A 26,358-nucleotide genomic window follows, 5' to 3' on the forward strand; every position below is an offset into this window, starting at 1 on the left:
AACCACAGTAGGGGTAGGTGGAACGAGAGCTGTGTTCTACCCAAGAATGCTTTAGAATATATCTTGGCAAATGGAGCATATTACAGTACAATAGTCCGATAGCATTATGAAAAATTGGTAGGATGCAAGAGCAATTTAAATTGGGGTCTTTGCACACGTTCAGTTGTCCATAATGTTCCAGATACCACACTTAGCAAGTTTCCACAAACCATCATTTAGCATACTGTGATCATCAAGCTTTCACAATGACCTTTCTAAACAAACTCTACTAATTCCATAATGGCACTGTAAGGAGTTCCACTTCAAAAAATCACTATTTCTGAGTTCCAAATATGTGTATCCTTAGGAGTCGTGGGCAGGACTGTTAGGGGTCGTGTATGTTTGCAAGCTGTATTGCATTTCTCTTGAATTATCCTGGAAAATATTCCGCTTCGCTATTCTCTAATAGAAACAGATGCTTTGGGCAGGGAGGACTCCACTTTGCTGTTGCCTTAAAACAAGTTACTTATTAGTATGAAATTATTCCCTTGTGTTAGCCTGAGACCCCAATAGGCCTATGCTCTAGTCCCACAGTAGCAGGACAGTACTCAGAACTAAGGAACACCATTTTAGAGAGGCACACGACGGTCTGTTTAGCAGCCCACAGCAGAAGGCGGAGCTACAGCGGTGCAAAATGGAAAAAAAAGCAAATAAATAAAGTTGGGCTTTTCTCACTATCAGTTAACAGTTTACATTATTCATCAGTTAGTACTGCATCCACTTTCCATAATTCTCCAGCAAATACACTAGGCCTATTTTGGAAATGCCCATTTAACTAATTTTTGCAATGTTCCATGTTATCACTTAATAATTTTTCAGACTTAGGTTGTCGGTTTCCTTTGTAATCTGTCACAATGCAATCAGAATGCACGTTTTGCTAATTACTTAATTTCCTAATTATTGCACTGTTGCAGTGTTTAATAGTGCAGCTGCAAGTATTCAGGTTTTCCAGAAAGCTGCTAGTATTTGCACTTCTTAAACTTTACATTTTTTATCACATTCCACTGGCCCTGCTAGACTGGTAGCTGGGTTGTGGCTCTCTAGGTAAAGTCACTTCACTAGAGCGGACCTTCTTTGATGTTTAACCGACCCTTAATTCCACAGACTGGTCTGCTTACAAAGGAGAAGGCATCAGCATAGGCAAGACAGATGTAGCATGGCAGGTCTAGGCTGAAAGCGGAAAGGCAGGAGGAGCGGAAAATTATGTCTATTCTGCCTCAACCACTCCTAAGATACTCTGCTTAGTAGTAGCTATTTGATGTCTCCTTTTCTTGACTCCTTTGAAGAGGGAGGAGAAGTTGATGGCGGTCCCATGTAATCATCTGTGTGACAACAAACCATTGTTCTGTCTTTATTGTGTCCGTGGATCCTACTTTATTACACCCAATCATTCTGTGTGTGTTGGTCTTGTTGCTTTTGCACATCTCCCGCTTCCCCCACCTCCAATTGATTGCTATTGGAGCAATAGTTCATGTATTCATGTCTTTACAATCTACTTCATTTCTGATGGAGCATCCCTCTGCATCATTCTCACTCAGTGCAGCACTGGCTACGGAACTGGGCGTAGTGGTGACGCTTATGAGGCCAGGTGTGCATCAGATTTGGCTTCAAGTGCGTAGAAATTCTTTTGTGTTGTACCATCGTTCATCGGGGATAACCTCGCCTATTTTTTTGGTTGCAGCCAGTTTGGAAGTGTGTTGCCGGGGCAATATGTTGTGTGAGTTTTATATAGCACTTTTACTGTTTTCTTAGCCCGTTGTTGGGCTTGAGGTGGAACGTTGAACTCGTTGGGGAATGTAGAGGTCAGGAATGTTGGGAAAACTGGAATTTGGGGCAGACTGTTGGGAAGGCATTTTGTGTGTCCTGCGATGTTATGGACTGGTGGTGTTTAAGAGGATACTGGAAGAATAAATACTCTTACTTGATTTCACGTGTGAACCCTCTTCTTTTCATTGCCAACGATTGGAAGGTCTGTGCGCCACAGGTTTCCCAATTCAGATATTTGGGCCGGAGAGGCCACAAGCTGTGCTATTTGGTGGGCCTGACTCATGACTCAGCTCGTACTGGTGCGAGCACCCAGTGCAGTGCCTTTGTAGTCCCTGTATCTTGGATGGTGACCGTTACCTGTGCCCAGCTGTCCGGGTCCCTGACATTGCGGTGTACATAATGATGAGCTGGGGGCAGTGAACAAAGGAAGGAGGCCTGTCCCTGCCTCGTTTGGCATTGCCTGGGTTCTGACGTCGTTCTGGCTGCCGTCTATTTTCTGGGTGGGCCTGACTTTGTCTCAGCAGGCCTGCCCGAATTATTTTAACGTCATCCTGACCGCCATATTTAGTGTGGGTAAAGTGCATTTCCCTAATGTTGCCCTAATGTTGCTGTAAGACTCTTGAAATTCGGCAGCACTACATTTTTGTTATTGGAAGTTGCACTAATTTAGCTCCTTTTGTGACTTTGAAGTGTTAGCCATTACAGTCTGGTATATTGAAGATGTGTATCCTGGTTTTTGTGCAATGTTATAAGCATCTCACCAGTTTCTAGGGAAAACATTGGAATTGGTCTGGGCTTATCTGGATCATAAGTTTTGTGTTCTAGAGCTTAAAACTGTGTTAAACATGGAAAGTGTTACGGCACCCCCAGCCATTTTGGTCTGCGCCAGGTATACGCCTTCTGTGATTGATGCAGTGGAAAGAGGCTTTCGAGGCATATTAGGATGCCAGTGACACCTTCACAAATAAAAAGAAAAAAGCCTTACTCATACACAACTTAGGCAGATTGATTTAAAAAACATTACCTTAACAAAAGGTGAAAGTACAGGTACAGCAGGGAGAGGCGTCTGGAGAATTGACAGTGGTTGACGTAGTGGATGACTATGCTTTTGTAAGTAAAACCCTTGACAGGAGATTTTTGCCATCTACGAATGTAGTACTAAAAGACATAAGTTCTTACAAATAACTCCGTGTCCGGGAGAATCTATGGATGATTTTGTATCAGTACAGCGTCAGTTAGCTATGACTTGCAACTATCGGGAATTCAATGATTAAATCATTCAAGATCATTTGATGGAGAAGACCCCTAACAAGAAGATCTGGGAAAGATTGTTGTCTACGGATGATCCTAGTTTAGAAGTTGCGATTGGCATCGCTGTAGATAATTCAGATGCATACTTCAAAGAGTTGGTGGGTCATGGCGATGACAGCGCTCTTATGGTGGTTCATGTTGTGCACTGTAAAGAACGTAAGGACAGGAAGAAATACACTCCGGTGGAGCAAGATAGAAGGAAATAACCCCTTCGGATGGCAAGCGCAACAAAAATGACGTTAATGTTTCAGCTGAGGGAGTCGTAATCGCATGGCTTCGGCAAAGCATTATCCGGGGTTATCTGTCACTTATTAAAAGCAATCAAAAAGGGCATCTTGCGAGCATGTGTATAAACGCACGCAAACCAGCAATATTTCATGTTGATTAAACAACATTTGAGAGTGATAAGGATGTGGGCCTAACAATCGCAGCATGCAACAAGAATGTATGTTACTGGTGAGAAATTGGTTAGTGGATGAGGTGGCAGTTTCCTGCGTACAAGTTTCAATTCTCCCACCACCATTCTGCAAATCTAATGATTAATGGGATCAGCGTTTGCCTTATGACAGATTCAGGATCACATTTTACATTAATTGGTCCTGGTGTCTTTTCGAAGTTAAACCACAAGAACTTCAACCATCCAGGGTGAATATGTGTATGTATGGTGGGAAGGTTTTGATGGCCTCTTAGAGTTTGAGGGAAAGGCAGCCCCTGGGATAGTGTTTGTGTCAAAGGAGGGTTCGAGTTTATTGGGATGGCTTGATCAGGGAAAATTAGGCCTACTCTTGAATCCCTATCATCCTAATTGTGTGAGGTCGAGGTCTCATTTGATGTGTTTGAATGCATTTTAAGCCAGAGTATGGTTTGAGACGTTTCCCATAGTTATTACCAAGAAGATGGAATCGTTGTCTGGGTTTGAGCACAAAATTATATTAAGAACCGGTTTGGTTGATGTTGACCACAAGGTGCGCAGGGACCCGTTGTTGAGGAGTGATCTACGCAGGGAACTAGACCAGTTGTGTAGTCTGAATGTGATCGAACCCATTGAAAGCTCAGAAATGTTGGCCCCTGTGGTTTTACCGCTTAAGAGTGACAATTCTTTGAGTTTGTGTGTCGATTTGTAGGATCTTAAACAAAACATTTGGGTGGATAGGGAACCCCTGTCTAACATTGGTAAGATGTTTAGTACTGTGGACCGGGCGACAATATTTGCCACCTTGGCTATATGTCTGCTGCATACCACCAACTGATTTTGTGTGAGGAATCCATGCATTTAACCTAATTTGCAACGCCTGAAGGTGCTTATTTCAAGCACCTGCCTTTTGGACGGGCATTGGCTTGATCGGTCTTTCACAGGCTCATGAAGCGAATACATAAGGATTGTGAGGGAGTCCAATATTTTCAGGACGATACTTTATATAAAAATCTGCAACAGCACAACGGGCGTTTGGACAGGGTTTTGGGAATATTGTAGAAGAAGGGAGTTGCCTTGCTGGAGGAAAAGCGTAAATTTGAACAACCTGGAGTAGACTATTTTGGTACTTCTATAGCTAAAGAGGGCGTCAGTCCCAAAAGGGCCATAGAGGAAGCACCTGTTCCTGGTAACAAAGACCAGTTGCATAGTTGCCAAGGTTTCAGATTGCCATGTGTGACATTTTTATAAATTCAGTGAAATTATGAGTGATATTTCAACGACTATGAGTGACACTTTCTCGCGAGGAAAAATCATGCACTGAAGACTAGGGAAAATTGTAAATATCAGAAATTACAGCCATTTGAGCAACAAAAACTCTCCAGAAATGGAAGCACACTAACCCTAGTGCTCCCTCCTGTAACCTGACTGTACTGTAAATGTGAACACATTCCAAAAAGACGATATATGGAAGGTCGCAGAATCCTCTCTACTGGAGTCTCATTTTCTGACTGCTTTACGTGAAGACAGTGTACTGTCAAGTCAATGTATGCGCATGCGCTGCATGCAAATGCCCTTGCAGATTGCGAACGTGTAAACAGGAAGACGTGCACAAAGAGCTGTGCACAGTTTATAGAAATAATTGTCATTATGACCACTTTGGTCTTGCTCCTTCCAAAAATTCTTTACAGTCTGTGCGAACACGTACAACCATAGCAGCCCCTGCCCTAGCCGTTTTTAAGCATACATGTAAAAAATTGCACATACAAACGTCAGTACACATTGTGTACTCATTTTTATAAACAAAGGCACATGCTGTAAGTCAAAGCCCTTGCACATACTACGCATATTCCTCCACATAGATGGAAATGCAACGGCAGAATGCTCTTGCTCGTTGTAAGCACATACCCATGTAAATAGGTGCACATCCTGTAACAATTTGATTATAAACGTCCTGTACTCTGGTTTATAAGACTGCTCTGGCACAATCCAGACAGATACTGTGTAAGAAACATCATCACATGGTGTATACAAACATTCTAGGAAGTGCATGAACCTGCTGCATCATCCCAACTCCCATCACACGTGCATATTGTGTACATGATCCTGTAGCGTGAACTGTGAGACTCCGTGTAGCCGAGTGGTCCACAAATTAGCCCTTTAGTGTATTGCTGAAGCGGCCCGACTGAGTAGGTGACGCGGGCCTTCGGAGTGCAGCCTGTGAACTGAAATAGGGGAGGCTGCCTCCGGAGGAGGGCGCATGGGAGGCCCTGTGCACCAGTAGGTCCCTGAGCCCAGATCACAAAAGGGTTGATGAGGGGGGCTCCGCTGCTTGCCACACCAAGGCAGGACTAGAGACCTGGGGACTAGAATTTAACACCCTCGCCGCAACTGATTGGGCTTCCTGTTCCCCCTCATTGACACTACAGTCCAATATGCCGATTACACTGAGGGGGGTCATCTCATCTGTCCTCCATACAGCAAAAAAGCTTTTTAGCGGCAGGGTGATCAGCTAGCTCTTGCAGGTCGTCGGTACCTGGACTAGAGTCTCATTTTCTGTTTTACATGAACCATTTACAAAAGAAATCACACTCTATTCCAAACACAGACGACTTGCAGGCAGTTGACGGCGCTAACAAACAAATTTGTGGAGTGGATTAACACTCAGCTGCACTGTCTCACATTGACACTGTCACTTACTTGTGAGGTGACGATACAGAACAACCCTGTGGCCTGCAGATTACTGTGAATTCAAATGAAATCAGATCTTGCAGATGAACCGGGCTCAGAAGGATGACGAGAAACTGCAGCCCTGCGTGCAGCATTTAACTACGTGTGTTGAAATTACCAGTGCGTGCGCTGGCGGCACTGTGTGACAACAATCAATTACCGCACTTACACTAAGTAAGTGGCAGCAGGCTGCTTGGCGTCAGCGTGGCCGGCCAAACTAAAGTACTTACTTGAACTTCGCAGTACTTCCGACTGTTGTGTCTCTGTCTACGTCCCGGTCGTCTAGCGGCCCGGCCGCAGCATGGAGCCGCTCGGGGACCCGCGGCCGGCTGCAAAGCACACACTGACACACTGCATGCAGTGTCTGTCTAGACTCGGACTTAGGCCAGACTGACAGGCCGCCTGCGATCATGCCACCAGCTGCCTCTCATGAATGCAGCGACTGCGGCCAACAAGTGAGTGAGTCTGTCACTGCCTGGCCCATCGATGCTGGCGGCCAGTTAAGCCTTCAGCCGGGTATTTTCGCAGGCAGACCGCATCGCACCAGGACTCGACTCTCTCAGGTTGAGTTCCCCGCCGTTTCTGTCCAATCGCCACTTCTTGCGGACGTGACGACTCGTCACGGGGTCACAATATCCAGATAACCAACCCCCACGGTGCCACAGCCAGTAGTAGCCACCACTGCTGAGGGCATGTCCCGCCCACGGGTCTGAATCGGCAGAATCAGTCAGTAACTGACAGCTGCGACTTGGGCTGGATGCAGCGCCCGCAGGGCGGAAGATTTATAACATTGTAGCAGTCGTAGCCAGAGCTAAGCCACGAACATCTTTAATAGTAAACTGTTTGTTAACTGAGCCAGAGCTGCTGGCAAGTTTGCAGGGAGCAGAAGAGCCGGCGCACAGGTGCACAGAGGCCCCGGCAGTGCGCACGTCAGAGTGGCATTAAAATGCGTGACACTGCATTTCAGTGCGGTGATGCGGATCACCGCACTGAAATGCGTGAGTGTCACTCCTGTTGCGTGATGCTTGGCAGGACTGTAGTTGAGATCCTCCTAGGTTTAGTCGAATACTACTCTAAGTTTGTGCCCCAATTTGCTAACAGCGCTGGTCCCTAAGGGATTTGTTAACCCCTTCCATGTTTACGACGGCCGGGAGCCGTCGTGCGCAACGGTGCTAGTGTGCACAAGACTGCTCCCGATTTCTATTTCTACCCGTAGCCTCTGGAGCTGGGTAAGAGCTTCCCCCAGCTCCCGAGGGCCCCCCCGCCCACCTCCCCCTTTCGCCGCGCTGACGTAATTTCACTGAAACTGAAATGCGCCTTTAACCCACTGAGCACGTAGAAACTGAAATAAGCCTATATCAGCCCCCTGAGCACGTAGAAATACTGGAGAGGTATCATTGGAAAGGGGAGAATCTCCCCTTTCCAATAGTACCCCACGACAGTGGATCCCTGCTTGGGGATCGCCCTCCTGCCTTTTGACGAACTGCTTCTATCGTATTTATGCAGAGGCCTGGATAGACCTAGCATGAATATCAGAAACTTGGAAAATATGCATAATTCCACGTGTGGATGAGTACCTCAAATGAATTTGGATATCCAATCATAAGAAGTGAAGACCTAAAGAGCACACTGAGGACTTGTAAAGAAAAGGATAAAGGCCGACATGGCGCAGTCAAGCTGTGCGAGTGGTTCCAGGGTGTATTAACACCCCTGTCATCGTATGTTGTTTTATTAAGTTAAAGCCATTTGCTTTGCTAATGGTATTGTATAGCAAAGCAAATGGCTTTAACACCATCGCGGCTGCAGCAATTCCCCTCCTGTGCTGCAGATCCTAGATTACAGTTGTTCATGACAAGCTCAGCTCGTCATCAGCACAGCTCAACCGTGCCTCATGACGAGCTCAGCTCGTCATCAGCACAGCTCAACCGTGCCTCATGACGAGCTCAGCTCGTCATGAGCATCGAAGGGGTTAACTTAATGAAAGGCGAGACCTATTGCATTTTAATGCTTGTTTAGCTTAAACAATACCGCACTCTTGCGGAAAGCATTCCATACGTGAAACTGCGTCCCTCGGTTCAGTTTTCTACTCTTTACACCTTCGCGAGTTATAAGCTGTGAGCTAATACCGAACCGCTGCATTTACAATTTGCTCTGGAGCTGTGTAAACTAAGAATAGATTCCTAGTTTAGTGGTATGGCCTGGAGTTATAGCAGCAAAGGTCAGTGGAAGTGTAGCTCAATTAACGTATAACATGTAAACAAGCTGTTCACCTAGCAGAACGTTGCAAACTTTCTCAGACATTAGCTAAACATACAGGGCTCACTCAAAGGCCATGTCGGGAAACAGTTATAAATGTGTAGTTACAGTAAAAGGTTGAGACAGACACAACATTTTTACAAATTAAGGAAATGTTCTGTGAAGAAAACATTGCTGTTTACCTTTAGAGTCGATAGCGCAACAACACCAAGGGAAAGAAGGAATTCAGGTAAATCCCTTCAGGTGGCAATCTGACAAACACAGACTAGAGCCTGAAAATGTTGGAATGGCCAATGAAGGTGCTTGGCTCTGTGAAGCGGCAGGAAACCGTGACAAGCAGACGCACGCAGACACACACGCACACCTGTCAATATTACAGATTGGACCTCAAATGCCAATAAGGAAGTGAAAATATTTCCCTATATCTTTGCTCCTTTAAGCAGATACACACGCACTTCATTTACGTTTTATTCCATTTAGTTGTGCAAATAAAATTGCACAAAACAGCCTAACGCGCGTGGCATTATAAAATAAATGGCTTGCAGTCTTTGGTTGGTAGGGGCGGGGGAGGGAGGGAGGAGACGTCTAGTCCTCTACCGTCTAGTCCACTACCAATAAAATAACTGAATCCGGCTTGGAAATCATTGAACAATGTAGTCAGTTGTAGGCTGTGTAATTAAAGGGAGGAATCATTGGTACATCTACTATGCTGCTGCCCTGCATTATTACTACAGCAACAATGTATTCTGTTAAAACCAATGTTCCTGAGACATGGGACCAGAAGATGCGCCGATGCAGTGGCACTGCTTCAGTCAAGTATGGAGTCTTCAAATCTGGTTACATTTGGCAAATATATGAACATGATACGAATGGCTCTAATCGGAAACAACAGAGGAAAAACGTGGGCGGCAACTGTGCCCCGCAATGCACTAAAAATTAATTTTGTACGAAAACCCAGGGAATACGGACCTTTGCTAATATTTAATTAAAAAAACAAACCAGCATTGAATATAAAAACAAGGCCACATTTTAGATACGGTCCGGTACTACTGACCAAACGATAGTCCTAAATTTTTTATACATGTTTAGACTAATGTTTTATCATGTCCTGAGATACGTATTTTATTGTATTCTGGATAATACACTGCAATTTTGCAAGTATTTTAAGTAATTATGCAAAAATAAAAATGAATTCATTCAGTCTTTCATAGTCTCAACGCCAGCATTAGATGCAAAAAAAGACGATACCTATTTTGTGCCATCCTTGTATTGATGGTGAATACCAGGATGCTTGCGAGCAGGATTTAATCAACCACATGGCTACAGACCATCTCATTCCGGAATTATCAACAGTAGCGCCCAGACACAGAATAACACGTGTTCACCTTAACTTTGCTTTCTCAAACAGCATGGTTTGTAGTGACTTAATGGCAGCCAGTAGGCGAGGTGCACCCAGGCCATTTGCCTCCAGTTTTGAACCACACAGTGTGGCCATTTAATTACTAGTTGGAAAGGTGTGCATCTTTGTGCCCGGTTATAAATATTTGCCTCCCTTTTCCATATTCTTCTTTGACCTAGGTAGTAAATGTAAATTAGCACAGTGCCGTAAACCTTAAGTGGTTTGCGCGTGTTTACCAGCGAGTTTAATATGCACATCTGCGTCCTACATTCAGGATTAAAGGAATACCGTCGCTGCACATGGTTCCTCGCCGAATTGACATTAAATGGTTACAGCCCAAACAGAAAGGTTTAAAATTGAACCCAGGCGAAACTTCAGTTACGCCTGTGTAATTTATATAATTCTCTTATTTTGTTATAACTTTTCAATGCGAAATTTAGTGATATAATGAAACATGGAATTTCTGCGGGTTAAAAAAGCAAACACCATTAAGAGCCCGTAAGGTCCGTAACAACATGAAAGGACAGACACGAACAGCTCTTTGCGACGCTTGTAGTTTTTGTGCTTTTTAGTGCGATATATATAATTGGCTTAATTTTGGAAGCGATGACACTGCACATGGTCTGTACAGTTGTGGTAATGGCCGCCAATGATGTAGGGAGACTATGAAATGGCGTTGTAGTGCAGCAGCAGAGTAGACATAAGGTTGAGGGCTTGTGTGTTCGAGAGAGATGGTGGATTTGCACAGATCATTTTGGCTAGATTTTAAAATAGAATATTGTAAGTAGAAGTATTGATAGTTAATATAATAAAACTGAAGAAATGTTGCAACGAAGGGGAGTTGTATGAAATGCCCTTATTGTTTCTGAGACTGGCTGGTGATCATAATGTGCACAAACGCTTTGATGGGTACTAGTTGTCAGAGCCTCCTTTTGGATCTGTGCCCTCCCCTCTGACCTCCTCTCCCTTTAACCCCTTAGCTGCGGCGGCTATTCCGCCGCAGTGCTAAGGGGGAGGGGGGCCGCGTGGCGCTCCTGTGCTCGTGACGGAACCGCTCCGTCACGAGCCTCGGGTGGGCTATGCTTGTGACGGAACGGTTCCGTCACGGCCCCGCCCGCCTAATAGAACCTTCAGCGCAGGTGTGGAATTCGCGCCGGGGCCATGACGGAACCGTTCTGTCAACAGCACAGCCCACCCGAGGCTCGTGACGGAACGGTTCCGTCACGAGCACACAAGGGGTTAAGTAGCTAACTGCAGGGATTATTTTTATGGCTTAGAATGCATAGCACAAAAATAGATAACCATACTTATTGTATAGAACGATTTTGAAGCGGATCTTTGAGGCATATTGCTCACCTAGATGTAAATTCAAGTAAACAGTTGATCTACCCGTGGCTCCGATTGTGTTTTCATCCACTTCTTGCTCTTTACCAAGTAGTTTGAAACCCTTACTTGGCACGTTTAAGCAACTTCATCCACCAGTGGCTGTCTTTTAAACCTCAGTATAACTAGATTATATTTCCCAGTCACTGAAAGTCTTCATTTTGCAAAAAAGAATGTCGCTATGCCTTCTTTCAGTGCTGAGCTTCGGGCTGGCTTGATTTCGACCGGTTTCTGCGATTCTTTATTCAATGTGCTTCATTTGTGTGCTTTGCAAGCATCGGTGGTGGATTCTGTGCTTGATTTTCTAATTATCACTTTTGCAGGTACTGACCCTGCTTTGTTTCCAAGGGAATTAAATGGTTGATTCTGTTGTAGGACCATAGGCTATTTGTAGATTACCTACAGGCTCTTCCGACGGCGGTTCCCATATAAAGGGGCACGAGTGACGAATGTCTGATTTCAAAAGAAAAATAACTCCTACAGCGCATGGCTGAGGTTCACGCCCATTAACATAAACCAGACAGTTTATTGCAAGATACAGACTGAGGCCTCAGGATTTGTTGAAAACATTACATGTCGGTGGCTAAAATCCTTTTGAATGTAGACTTCAGTAGTCTGGGTGTTTTCTTTGCCATGTTAATACTTACCAATGCGTGCTCATTGTTCTAGAAAGCAACCACAGTGATGGTTAGACTTTCACACGTAAGAGATTTTTGTAAAGAAACCTAGCCGTTGGTTCGAAGACTTGGGTGGTGGAAGACAGTCGGCGTTCCTTCGCCCTCAATAATCCTATTGTGATATGAAACAAAGATGGGCGCCTCTATGCTTCGTATAATCGAGCTGATCTTCAGATGACCTACATTGTGTCTTTTGTCTAAAGGATTAACGCGCTTTTCTCGTCCAGCCTTCTTTGTGTTGGGTACCTTCAACGGTTACTGTAATTACATGTATTTTGCCTAGACTGCAAACTCTGAAAATTAATTGAAACAAAACGAAAAGACTGTTTTTGCAGTTATTCTTTAAAGTACATTCCCGTTCTCAAATAGGCTGTAGTTGACTTCAGGAACGCATTTCCGTAATTAAATAAGCACTTACAACGTCAAAAATATGTCGCATCAGCATACTGATTTGTTTTGAATTGCAGTGACCGTTAAAACGTTATAATTTGCGTATGGATGTTTAGGCCATTGCTAAATGTTGGACTCCAATTGAGGGTTACTGGTGTGGCTGAGGCAGAACCCTTGTGCATCGACCTGCCTCTGACAGTAGCCTGCAGCTGATGCGAGTCAGTAGCTGGCTAGGGATGTGCTGCACGTGGGGACCTCGTGCAGGAAGATAGTGGAATAGCAAATAGAGGAAAGAAAGGGAGGGCAGGGGGTATTATGAGTACACCGTGGAAGATGGGGAAAAGGATTAGGAGAGGGCGGCAGTAAATGCAGTGGCAATAGGAATAAAGAGATTACTTGGGCAAGCGTTTAGGGATACCTTTATGGTGAAGTATGCAACAGAACTGGAGACTAAACAAGTATATGTGTAAACCTTAAGGAAGGATTGTAAGAATCAATGGAGATTGAAATTAAACATGAGCTGGATTGAGGGAATGGGGTGTGAGGTGTTCTGGGGATGGCAAATGCCCAAAAGATTAGGTCGAGTGGGCAAGATGGGGCAACAAGGGATCGAAATAGGTGGCTAGGAGGGGTGAAAGACAAAACCGCACAGCTGCAGTTACCGATCAGAAGCAGATTAAACCGAGCGACTTGAAATATATATATATATATTAATGTTTGATGTAATATCTGAATCATTGTCACTGTTCAATGGAGTGGGCCACTACCTGCTTGAGCTCTTTGGCCTCACACTCCGTAAGAAGTGACCTGATCCTACAGTACCCGCCAGTGTACACCATTCTAATGAATGCGAAGAAGTCACACAGCCTCAGCAGGATTGATTAAAGTTCATTATTTCTATTAAAGTAGATCTTTCAGTCACATATAGGTGAACACCTAAGTGAGTATTGGAAATTCAAGCAGTTGAACACAGGATATACATTATTCTGTGTCTTTTTGCTTTGTTTTTTTTGTTTTTTTTTTTAGATTTGGAATTTTTTTCAAATTTCTGGTTTGACAAGACCAGTGTCAAATAGATGTTTCCCTTAAGTTGTAATTAGAGTGGACTTTGAGTAGACTCCTGCACAAATTGGTGTTTTCGAACAGCCTCTTTCAGCCACTGGTTGGACACTTTATCAATCAGCCCAGAGAAGTATTTCCATGCCAACGGCTTCTAGGTGCTGCAGAGGTGATGTATTTTGTTGTTCTCTAGAAAAGAGGCTGTCTTTATTGAAGGCTTACAAGCCTAATGTAGTCCCGTTTGAATTTCAAATGATCTTCCCCTATCTTGGTATGTTAAACTAAGGCTACATTATGGACAACACCATTTCAAGAAGGCTGCCGAATTTAGAAACTTGCCTGCGGAGGATCCAGTGCACTGCAGTTCAGATGAGCGCCCTAGTTGAACTGTTTATTTATTCTATTTATCTATTTTATTTATGTAAAGAGTTTTATATAGGGCTGGCTAGACCCGAAGGTATCAGAGCGCTTCACATAAGGTTCCACATAGTTGCAAACTTACATCAGTTACATATTGCCAATTATACCAGTAAAAACATTTAAGGAGTATGGAAGAAAAGGAAAATGGAGTGAGAAGGGTAAGGGGATATGGGAGAAAGGGGTAGGGTATAGATATAACGGAGAGACGAAGGGAAAGTATGCCCAATGTCCGGCTGGGTAGGTGACTGCTGAGGGGGAATCCGCAGCCCATCTCCTCTTCAGCTATCGGGTAGCTCCACCAGGTATCGGTCAGACAGCTAGGTCTCAACAGGAAAACATTAAAGGGATAAAAGGCAACAAGAAAGGAGCGTAGAGGAGGAAGGGGGTATGGTGAAGGTGTAGGAGGGGGATATGACGGAGACAAAGGAACATCTGCCCAAAGTCCGGTTGGGTAGGTAACGGCCGAGGGGGGGGGATCCACAGCCAGTCTCCTTCAGGTAGGTCCACCGGGCATCGGTCAAATGGCAGGGTCTCCACGGTCGAGGGAAAGTTTCATGAGTACATGTCCTGGAGGGAGAGCAGGATCAAGGTCAGATGAGATGTGATTAAGATCAGGTCGATGACCAGTTCTGTTGGCCAGGAGTGGTGGGGCATCGTGGAGAGATCAACTGAGGCTGCCATCTTGAGGTCATGCAGGGGGGGTTGTGACCTTGGTGTTGAGTTCAGTTGGTCCCCAAAAATGAGTACAGTGATATCCAGTAGTGTGGGTAATAAAAATTAGGGTCCGGCAGATAGGTAAATAGCAAGGTGAACTGTGGGGGAGGTACCTGACATAACAGGCTGTGCTCTTCCCCCACAATGTGTTCTGGGTCTCTCCTTCTATCTCTTAACAATAACATTTCAGTCACAGCCCAGTGCTGAAGAAAGAGTTGGAGTGCGGAAGATCTGGAAGTCTGTCACGTGCAGGACATTTGAGACTGGAAAGACAGTCATCCAGTGTCACAGTAGAAACCATCTTATACAGTGCAAGAAGTACTTGCATCTATCTTGCCCAGAGCTGCATAGCCTGGTCCAAGATCCACATACCTCATAAACCTGGGGTGTTGCCGTGATGAGGTCTCAGAAGTCTAGGTCTGACGACACCTTTGGGGCTTGCCTGGTGGTTCCGTTAATGGTCAGCAAATGTGCTTACTACGAAGAAGCAAATTTCAACAGGATCGCCTGCCCTGGGGGCCTGAGCACAGACTCTGCGACATGGATTTGGCTGTTGGGAGCGGGAGCAGGGCTGTAAGGGTTCGGTTCCAGTAGTCCGGATGTATGATTTTTGTCGCGGTGGCGTCAATTGCCTCACAGGTCCAGAGCAGTGTCACCAGGGTCCCGCTCCCAATGTCGCAGCCCACCCTCTCCTACGACCAAGCGCAAGTTTGCTCAAGCATCAGGCGCCATCTTGAGGCTCGATCACATGGGGAGAATAAAGTCGAGATCACAACAATGCAGCTGCCAGAATGAACGGCGGCCACAGCGGCAGACGCTCCCAATCTTCTGATGACGGGAGTTGGCCCTTATTACTGGTTTTGCGGGGATTGAAGCACCGCGCTAGGTTGTTGAGCACGAGGCTTCCACTGAGCATATGCTCCGAGCAGCCATGATGGAAAAGCTGCCCTCTTCGGCCTGGTATTGGTCTTTTTGAGTGTCATTTGCTCTCTGGCTCATCCATGACATAAAACATGAGGCAGTTGGTCTGCCCATTTCAACCATTGGTTTTACTGCTTTGTGAATTAAGGCATTTTGTCTGATCACATGTTCACATTTGTCTGAAATGGAAGTGCTTCACCGCCAGGACTGGTGAGCCAGTCTAGTTTTCCTTTTCCCCCTTTTGTAGGTCCTCTTGCATTTTTCCTTATCTTAAATGTATTTCTTTTAGTATAGTGCAGCTTTGCACATAGTGGCACCAGCCACTCGCTTGCTGGTTATTTAAACTGCAGTGAGCTGGATAGCTTGCATTCAAATTTCTAAACCAGGCCTTGGAATGCTATTATCCATAATGTATTCTTCTTTTACTATTCCAATGTTTCTTATAAATGTGTCTGCCAATTTGAAACCTTAAAGCGGCAGCACTATGTACAATACCACAGCAAGATGATTATCCATTTCTATGTTTAATTCTATTTTTATTGCAGACTTTCACCTGTCACTTTTAGGTGGTTGATTTTTCTTTTTTCATGCATATGTTTGTTGAGTTTGTCTGTATTTAATGTGGATGGATAAGTGGTTAACTGCAAGGATGAGCAGTTGGGTGGACGAAGGGATGCATGAGTGCAAGAATGAATTCATGTATTAGGGTTTGAGTGCCTAAACTCCCCAATTACTTGAGACACTGTTCTGGTTAAAGGTCGTAAAAATGCCTATTAGCGTTGTTAGTGCTTGTTTTTCCCATTTGGAATAAATACATACGTGTTTCTTATAGTACAAAGATGAATTTCAATAAGAACACCTAATTAAAGTAGTTGGTAAAGTGCCCAAGCCTAGCTTATATTATGTATTACAATTGGTTTAGAGATAGAAGTGACTGAGCCAACTCTTATAAAGCACAGATTACAGTCCTAAAAATATGGTTGTTATTAAATAGCTCATAGTCATTTATGTATAAAAGCACTACAGGGCAAAACCATACGTCCCGCTCCACCGAGAGTAAGAAGCTCTTGCATTTGATCTGGGGGAGAAAAACATTTTGACCCACTTGAGACTCCAGCTCTAGTAAGTCCTCGCCCCTTTTCACACTCGGAAATGGTGATAAATAGCATATCAGACATGGCAGATCTGCATATATGTGGTCCTATGTTATATTCATAGTTGAATGTTATACTCTAATGTTGCTACGAGATTTTAGTCACAAAATAAACCAAGGGTCAGAATAATAATTTATAAATGTCACCAAAGCGGAGACTTGGACAATCCTAAACATTTCTCGTTATGTTTATAATATCCTTAATCATTTGGATTATGTTGCTATTGCATGGTTTTGATTAAAAAAGGAAGATGTATTTTTTCCTCCAATTAGTTAAAATACTGGAATCAAAATGTTTTTGTTTACATCGAAAATAAATGTGCATATGGGCATACAATGGGTTTTTAGTGAAGAGTTTGTTGCACGAAGACGTTGATTCTGTCTGAAAGCAAGAGGGTTTTGAAGCTGCAATCTGCAAGGGACAGTTTTTAATAGTTCCTTGATTACAATTAGAACGGTTCGATTTTGCTTACCTTTAATGGAAAGGATGCAGATTTTATAGTAGAGAATGGAGAGTCGTGTTAATGTTTGTGCTAATCATTATGTGAATGATCATGATTAGAGACTATCAAACGGGCAATCAATCATGCTAGCTCCCCAATCCGGTTAGGTGAAATGCATAATCCTGGTGAATGATACAGTATACACATATTATGTACATAACTCCGGTTTGATATATATTAAAAGTAGACAACAGTGTGTTGATTTGCACACCAATGAAATCGCAAGCCTCCGAAAAAGCAAAAACAATTTAAATAGCTCAGACCTCGAATTAAATATCATTCGACCAAGAAGTAACTTTCCTTTTGACCATTCATTAACCTTGTTGCAAGACACGTGCAGAAGCCTAAAAATATAAGAGCATATGTTCAGGGGGAGCTTTAAGGTTTTTTTGTGTGCATGCTTTTTAATTTTACATCTTAAAATACAGTTTTCTTGTACTTCATGTTTGGGAAGATGTTATTTTCCAGGTGGATTGTGTATGTTACAATAATGGCAGAATAATGATTTTCCTTGCTTGTTACAAATGAATGTTGATTTGTACATTCATGCACTACATGTAGTTTACACCCATATTGTTCCTTTTAGATTTGGGGCGGTTTTCCTTTGGGATACTGGTTCTTCTGTGGGTGAGGTCGGTGGACACAACAAAGTGATCAACAGTGTGGACATCAAGCAGACGAGGCCCTATCGTCTAGTAACTGGGAGCGATGACTTCTATTCTGCATTCTCTGAAGGGCCCCCTTTCAAGTTCAAGTTCACTCTGAGTGTAAGTGGCTTTTAATGATGTTATTTCTGGCACCCGCCCTTACAAATACCAGCAAATTAATTGTAGATGTGCGCCTGTGTCTGTAGCGCTACCCAATTATATTGTCACCTTGCCAGTAGATTGTTCAACACCAAGCTGCGAAGGGAAGGTTAGAAAATGAGCCAGCAAGTGCATATCATTGAGACGGTTGGAATGAATGTTTCCATATTTTACACACCCCAAATTTTCCAACATGTGTTAGGCCGAGATCATTTATTTGGATTAGTAGCTGTAACGTATTTTACAGCTCTATAAATTAAAGAAATGGAGAGCTCATCAACGTTGGATATGTCACTTTTGGGCTGTAATTGAAAACTCTGCCATAAAACAGTTTAAACATGGTCACTCTAGCTGAGAAAGACCTTTAGGACTTTGGTCAATGTACCCTGGTAACGCCTATGTAATTAGTCACGCTGAATCCTAAAGTAGGACTTGGTCGCCTGTCTGAAATTAAGCGTCCATCAAAATTTTCAAAATAGCGCAGTTGTGTATGCTTTCGTTAAACAGGTTGTATTTGTAATTTTATTTATATAGAGCCTATTTCCTCAGACAAGGCGTCAAAGTAATTTTTGGGCAAGTAGCATGCTACTCCGGAACACAAAAAGGATTAGTGGTGAAGAAGTATAGCGAAATATGAAATTAATTTGAGTGGTGGACATATTATGGTTATTTGGATGAAAAATGATAGTGGAGGGATAGAAGAGGGAAGGGTTTGCATTTATATGCTGCTTGCTACCCCATATGAGGTGTTAAAGCACTTTTTGGCGAGTAGCATGCTGCTCCGGAAGCCAAAAATAATTAGTGGTGAATTATTATAGGGAAATTAATTTGAGTGGTAGACATGTGAGTGTTATTTGGATTGAAAACAGAATAGTGGAGGTATAGCCGAGGAAAGGGTTAGCATTTATATAGCGCTTCTTACCCCTGATGAGGCGTTTAAGTGCCTTTTGACAAATAGCACCCAACTCCAGAGTGGGGAGTACTGGCTTAAAATATTATTTTTTTATTATATAATTACTTTATTTATTGTATTGTCTACTATTTTAAGTGTTTGTTAAAATACTTTATTTCGGTTTTCAATAAAGCCTTTTTGAAACTGAAAAAATATCGACAACTGTTTTCAACATTAGTATGCACTGTATGGCTAGATTATTTTTCTAGAAAATAAATTGAGTGTTTTAGCACATACTCTTTATGCCTGTTAGTCCATTTATGTACAACCTTGAGCCACCAATTTGTATCTGTTAGTTGGAGTGGGTGACAATACATATATAGGCCTGCTTTTTAAATCTGCAGAGGCCCAAATAAGCATTCAGTCAGATTCGACCACTCAAACTATTTGTAGTACATACAAAATTGATGGTATAACTTTTGGTATAGACTATAACAAGTGACCAGCTCTACCAAAGTGTTCGAGAAATCCTAACTGTGGTATGAGGTACATGAGTTGAACATGACACCATGACCTTAGGTTGGATTAAGTTGGGAAATTGATCGATCAACCTGGCATTCTGGTACATTCAGTAGTGGTAACGAGAGTCTGGTAATAATTTTTGCATTGTCTCCGGCCAAGCGTCTAGATGTGAGAGTTCAAATTCAACACTTTTCCAAAGGGCTCCCTATGAACTCAATGTAGTAATGTGGGATTGTTGAACGGGCAAAACCTAAAAAGAGGTCCTATGGTTTTATTTAAAACCGCCCAGCTTTCCAGCTTGTTTATTCATGTGAAATGGTGCATTACATGATTCTAGATGAAACTTTTTGAAGGTAGCTGGACTTTAGAGGAGTACACATGACCTTGACATGAAAACATTTTCTAAATTGTTGAATGTCCTCTTTTCGCTAACCATATTTTGTAGAAGATGCTTAACCTTTTAGTAGTTTGTACATTACCTCAATAATCATTCCATGAAATAGGCTGGTTCAGTTGACTGTTTATTTGAGAGAAAAAAAAGTAAAACTGGCAAGTTGTTGGTAAACGTTTTTGAACAGTAGATGCTGGAAAATATGAACCATACTCCTGAGCGTTATTTGCTTTTTTAAAAATCTTTGAGAGTCACTTGTGAAAACTGTATTTTAACTTACTTCCAGCTGACATCATGCGCTTTAGCCTATAACTTGGCAAACCGTACAGCCGATCTGAACGCTGTCACGGATTCTGCCTAAAGCAAACACTTGCTGCCGCCATCACCGGCGTGCACAGGTGCCATGCCCCTTTGAGGCCACGCCCCCCCACCCCCCAGCGTCTTCCCTCTTACTACATATTATGTGTATCTGTCGGAATCGCAGCGGACGAGCGCAGCCTAAGGCAAGCCCGTCTGTGCCCGTCCGTGCGGGGCCTAGGGCCAGAACCCCTGGCCAGAGTCCTCAACAGGGACTACAATCCTACTCCAAATCTGCCTTGATGAACCTGCCCACAACAGCTAATACCCAATGTATCCAACATAACCCACACAGAGTCCTAGAAACCACAGAACTCACTTGTCCCCACTGTAACATCAGGCTACATATAGCTCACGAAAAGGTCAAGACGAACACAAGTACAGCTGCTAAAACCATAGATTTTTCGCAGCACTTATTAATGCACGTTCTCTGGTAAAACACCGGCAGGAAGTTTTCGACCTCATCCTGGATAACAACTTAGACTGTCTCTTTATAACTGAGACATGGACGGATGAGGCGTCTGACCCAGACATGGCAATTGCGACCCCCCCCCCCCCCCCCCAGCCTACAAAGCCCTCCGTCTAGATAGAGTAGTGAAGCGCGGAGGGGGGCTAGCCATCATAGCTCGCGATTACTTAAATGTGAGAATATCACATATCCCATCCACCTCCTGTGAAGCCCTCCAATTTGATCTTAAGATCACGCCTTCGTCTCATTTCAAAGGAATACTCTTATAGCGACCCCCAGGCGCACGTACCGGCTTCCTTACCAACCTAGGCTCAATACTCGAAGCATTAGCGATGGAAGACTCATTCACAGTTATGGGTGATATGAACTTCCATCTTGAGAAATCCTCTGATAACGACACTCGTACCTTGATATCAGACATAGATACACTGAGTCTTCGGCAATTGGTTCCTACCCCCACCCACAAAGCCGGCCGTACACTGGATGGCATCTTTTCCAATATGGAAGGCCTAAAAATAACAGACACCTTACCCATGCCTTGGACGGACCACTATGCCATCTTAATGAGAATATCAGTCAAGGCGAATAGGACTAGAAGAGAACCCATACGGAAACCAGAAGCTTTTATGGTCTGGAAAGATATCGATCAGACGGAGCTAATTGCTCTTTTGGACAGGACTTGGCCATGTCTGGCCTCTGACCCCAATACTGCCACATGTCAATTTCAGGAGTGGCTGGGCAATGCCACAGACACCTTAGCCCCGACTAAACAGCTGTCGAGAAATAGAACAACGCCATCGGCCCCTTGGTTCACAGAGGAACTACGCAAACAGAAACAACTCTGCAGAAATAGGGAAAGGCATTGGCGTAGATCCTACAGTTCAGAAAGCAAGGCCAGCTACAAGGAAGCACTAGGGCAGTACAAAGCCCTCATTGTCGAAACTAAGAAAAAGTTATTTACAGAACAGATAGAGAACGCGAAAAATTCCAGCAAAAAATTGTATGAGGTCACTAAGATCTTAGCAGGAAACATTCCGGACCTAGCCCCGCCACTAACCCAAGGTTTCTGTGATTCCTTGGCCAACTTCTTTTTTACCAAGGTGAATGATATATACCAAGCATTCTCCGTCAAAACGACAGTACATTCATCTATGCCTGACAGCATGACTCAGGATTTCGAACTGTCTCAGTTCACAGACCTAACAGACACAAATTATGGACATCACTGCCACCATTAAATCTGGATCCACACTAGATCCCTGCCCTCTAAAAGTCATCCTCCCGGTTATGGATTGTTTGGCCCCTCACATAGCCTCAATCTGTAACGCAATGTTCAGAACCGGGATATACCCAGACTCACTGAAGAACACACTGGTTAAGCCTCTCCTGAAGAAAGCCAACTTGGACAAGGAACAACTAAAAAATTACCGCCCCATAGCCAACCTACCTTTCTTAGCCAAGGTAGTGGAGAAAGCTATGAATACACCACTCTCAGACTTTGTAGAGAATCACCAACTATTGGACACCACCAATTCGGCTTCCGCAAGTACCATGGTACGGAGACGGCACTAATCAAAGCGACTGAGGATATAAGAGTGATCCGGGACCAGGGAGGAACAGCGATACTGGTATTGCTCGACTTATCCGCAGCCTTCGACACGGTCGACCACAAGATCTTGGTTGACCGTGTCGGAAAGATGGGCATTCGCCACCTGGCAAAGAACCTTCTCGCCTCCTTTTTGGCAGGGAGAACGCAGGTGGTCACATTGGGGCATTTTCAATCCGACAAGCTGTCACTGCCATGTGGGGTACCCCAGGGCTCATCCCTAAGTCCGACACTTTCTAATATCTATGTGTCGGACCTGGCTGCTGTAATCAAGGCCCATGGGATGAGCCTTACCTCAAACGCAGACAACACACAGCTTGTGTTGGCCGTCAATGGTGATGGAGAAAAGGTAGCAGAAAATTTTCAAGAGGGCATGCGGGCAATTGGAGAGTGAATGGCCCCCAATTGCCTAAATGAAAACTCTGATAAGACTGAGGTGGTTATTTTCGGACAGCTCTCACCCAGTTGGTCTACCACTTGGTGGCCGCCTACCTATGGCTCCCCCCTAAACCGGTCCCTACTGTCAGAAATCTTGGAGTGACTTTTGATGAGAACCTGAACTTTATGGCTCATGCAAACAAAACAGCAGCCACCGCCCACCATAAACTTAGGCTGATTAGGAAAATCATGCCATTTCTACCAGTTGCAGCATGCAAGACACTGGTAAGTTCCCTGGTGCTATCCTCCCTTGATTACTGTAACGGCTTATATATAAATGCCCAAGCCAGAGTGCCTAATAAACTGCAAACAATCCAGAATGCTGCAGCCCGTCACCTTTCCGGAACCCCGAAGTTTAGGCCAATTTCGCAGACCATAAATGACCTCCACTGGCTCAAAATCCGGAATAGGATTAAGTTCAAAACGCTTTGCATAGTATACAAAGCACTGCACAACCAAGGCCCGCATTTCCTGAAAGCCCATCTTAGATCACACTTGTCCACTAGATTGCTTCAATCTAACAATCTCAACCTTCTGTTGGTACCACGCACCAAAACAGTCACTTGGGGTGATAGATGCTTCTTGGTGGCCGCTCCCAGACTGTGGAACTCGCTGCCAGTAGCTATTAGAGAGAGCCCGTCCCTGATGCAATTTCGCAGAAAAATAAAGACCTGGCTATTTGGTCAAAAATAAGCGACCGATGTGGCCTCCTGGAGACTCCATGCACAGTTCCTAGAGCCGAGACGCCTACGGGCATTTGTTCGCGCTGTATAAATAGTAAGAAAAAATAAATAAATAAATTTTAAAAAAATACATGACCGATACCGTTGGACTTGGCCCTTTTTGCCAGGTTCACCCCTGAACTTTTTGCCTTGAACTGTGACATGAGAGTTCTTTTTGGCTTCTGCACACTTCAGCACTGTGGCCCAGTGTGAAGTGCGTGCGCTCTGAATGTTTGTGGTGATTGGCCTACCCTCCCATAGGAATGCACGGGGGATATGTGTGTCCATGGTAGTTCCTGATGTGTGGGGAATGCAGGGGCGAGTTTGGTATGTGCGAACTCGTGAGATTAAATGCTGCGCAACATGTGCGCAGATTTAATGTGTCTAGTGGGGAAGTGCCACTTTAAGAAGTTGGCATGTCTGTGCAGTGAATGTGAATTGACTGTCTGGCTTGTGATTGGCTGGATCTGACTGGTGTGCTTGGCTCCAGGAGTCGAGATGGGTTTGCCCAGGGTGAATGGAGAGATCTGCATGTAGATGAGAGGGAGGAGTTGTACCTGGGACCTGAATAGGGCTGGGCCTTCCCTCCACAATGCTGGCTTCGCCCCCTTTGATGTCTGTCCGTGGCCTGTCCTGTGAATAGGGAGAGGGGCTGAGCAAAACAAAGTGCTCCAGAACCAGTTGCATCTGGTGCGCCTGTTGCCTGCAACTTTGGGGACAAAGGATTTTGTGTATAAAAGAAGGGGCTGTGACCCCATGAACATTTTCTTGTTCCTGACTTGAATTTACCAGGGGGGTGCTGCTGCTGGGGCCCAGGGGAAGGCTTGCCCCCCTGGACCCTGCCCAGCATCTGAATGCCTGGAGGAGTTTCCTTTTTGGGAGCTGTGTTACTCCATCTTTGCTGTCCAGGACTTCTGGGACCTATTGCCTCCCTGGACCCGCCCAGCCCCTGGATGCCTTATGGACTTTTCTTTCAACTTGTACTACTATCTCCAAGGGCTTGGAAGAGAGCTTTCCCCTTGACTTAAGTCCCAGGACCAGTGGACTTAACCAGCCTTTGTGAATTGCTGCTGGAAATAAGTGGCTACAGAGGCAGGGAGCTGTGACCGACTCACGAACGTCTGCCACAAATGCCATCACCGAGCTGTAGCCTGCACCGCGACTGGTAGACACCGTGATGTGCAACGCCTCGCTACACCGAATCGAACTGGTCTGACTGACGCAGTCGCCATTGCTGACTTAGAGTCCTCTGACCCCACTGGAGATGGGTACCGCCTCGCACGCTTCGACGCACCACCCGATTCAAACTGCTGTCCTTACTGATCGACGCCAGCTGTGAAACTTTGGCTTGTTCACTGCAAGCACTGCATCGAAGCACCGTCTCTCCCTGCAACGCAAGCCTTGGATCCACCGACTGTCAACGGGCTGCTGTCTGCACCACATCGAGGGACACCGCGTCCTGCAACGCTTCCTTTCTGCACTGCGACGATCACCAGAACCGGCTCGCAAATCCGTGCCAGCCGCCCCAAGTAAAAGGTACTGTGACTGAGTCTGTCGACATTTGAGTGGGCCTGTACCAATGCGGTCTGCTGGATTTGCTACACTGTTATTTTTAACGATGCTGTAGCCCGCCCCGGCTACCGACTCGCACAGAACCTTGGTTTAAGCTTCCAGTTCATGGTTCTCCACTGCCCAGCAAGTAGTGGGCAGCTGCCACGTTTTAGGTTTTGGCGCAGTGGCGCAACCTTGACCTTTGCTGCTCAGGCAGCAGCCCTGACTGTATGGACATAGGGCATTTGAGCCCCCCCACACCTTTCTGAGATGCCCAGTTGGCCAGGGGGATGTTTACCATTATAGGGCGCAGGGCCCTAATGTGATTTATGTGCTAATGTTTTTGGGTGCTAGGAAGTGAATTGTGTATAGTATGCTTTGCGCACCCTGTTTGATACCTCCTAGATATGGTTTATGCATAGGAGGTTGTTTTACCTGTTTAGGTTTGGGTTAGGGAGATTATACTTCCCTGTGTGCTTTACGCCCCTAGTGTAATTTTTACTTAGGTGGTTGGGGTCTAATGTATTTAGACTTGTGAGATATTGTGCATGATGTAGTTCATGTCACAGACTGTTGCAAAGTACAGTGATTACCAGTGTTTACTGGTTGTACGTTTTATGGGTCTATCTTACTTTTACCAAGTTCATATATTCTTTTACTATTTCTTTACCAAGTTCACTCTGTGATGATTCTGACAGTGGCCCACATGGCCCTGTCATGTGTACATAATCCCTTGTAAATATTGCCCGTGCCAGTTGGCACATTGTATATTGTGTGATTACTATCTGATGTGTTTTGAGAATACAAAGGCTATTTTTGATATAACCTTGTGGGAGTTCCTTTTGTGGGGGGCCTGGGATGTTGCTAGTGGTTGCGTGCACAAATGCTTTATACATTGCCTTCGGGCTAAGCCTTACTGCTCGTGTCACGTTGCCAAGGGGGTGAGCAGGAGTTATTCTTGGCGTGTAACTCCCTTGCCCTGACTAGAGTGGCGGTCTCTGCCTGGCTTTGGCGCAAGCCTCAGCCAACCAGAGATCCCATTTCTAACAGGTACACAATTTCTTTCACCTGAATGATTTGTTGTCCAGAATTGTTTGAGAACAAACCTCAGTTTCTTTTCAGTGGTGCTTTGCACATAGTATCTTGTGTGCACGAGGCAATCTAAAGCAATTTACGTACATTTTTCTAAAGAAGCAAAAGCAGTTGTCGTGATATCAGTATAAAAATATACATCCTCCTATAATTACAAAATGACACAATGAGCCCAAATTCATTACATCATTCAACATGATGAATGATAAAGGGCTCCGATCTAAGGCTGCCCATACTACCACTACAGTTTGGGCGGTACTTCAGTTTGTCTACGGAATATTCCTTACCTTCACAAACAGTGCTGCTCAGTGTAAAGATTTCATCTGAGACTTGTATGCTCAATAGATATAACCAATAGATCTAATAGCACCACCAGAC

At 44.5% G+C, this 26,358-nt stretch overlaps 1 protein-coding gene across 1 annotated transcript in view; it reads left to right on the top strand.

Moving 5' to 3' along the window:
* WDR1 (WD repeat domain 1) overlaps positions 1–26,358 on the top strand; it is a 277,783-nt gene that overhangs the window by 73,577 nt on the left and 177,848 nt on the right. The window contains exon 5 of the mRNA XM_086964091.1: positions 17,721–17,901. Coding sequence (XP_086820217.1) covers positions 17,721–17,901 — 181 coding nt within the window. The remainder of the gene's footprint in view (positions 1–17,720; positions 17,902–26,358) is intronic.

Source organism: Lissotriton vulgaris, chromosome 3_2 (genome assembly GCF_964263255.1).
Source record: "Lissotriton vulgaris chromosome 3_2, aLisVul1.2, whole genome shotgun sequence".
In the NCBI taxonomy this organism is placed as follows: domain Eukaryota; kingdom Metazoa; phylum Chordata; class Amphibia; order Caudata; family Salamandridae; genus Lissotriton; species Lissotriton vulgaris.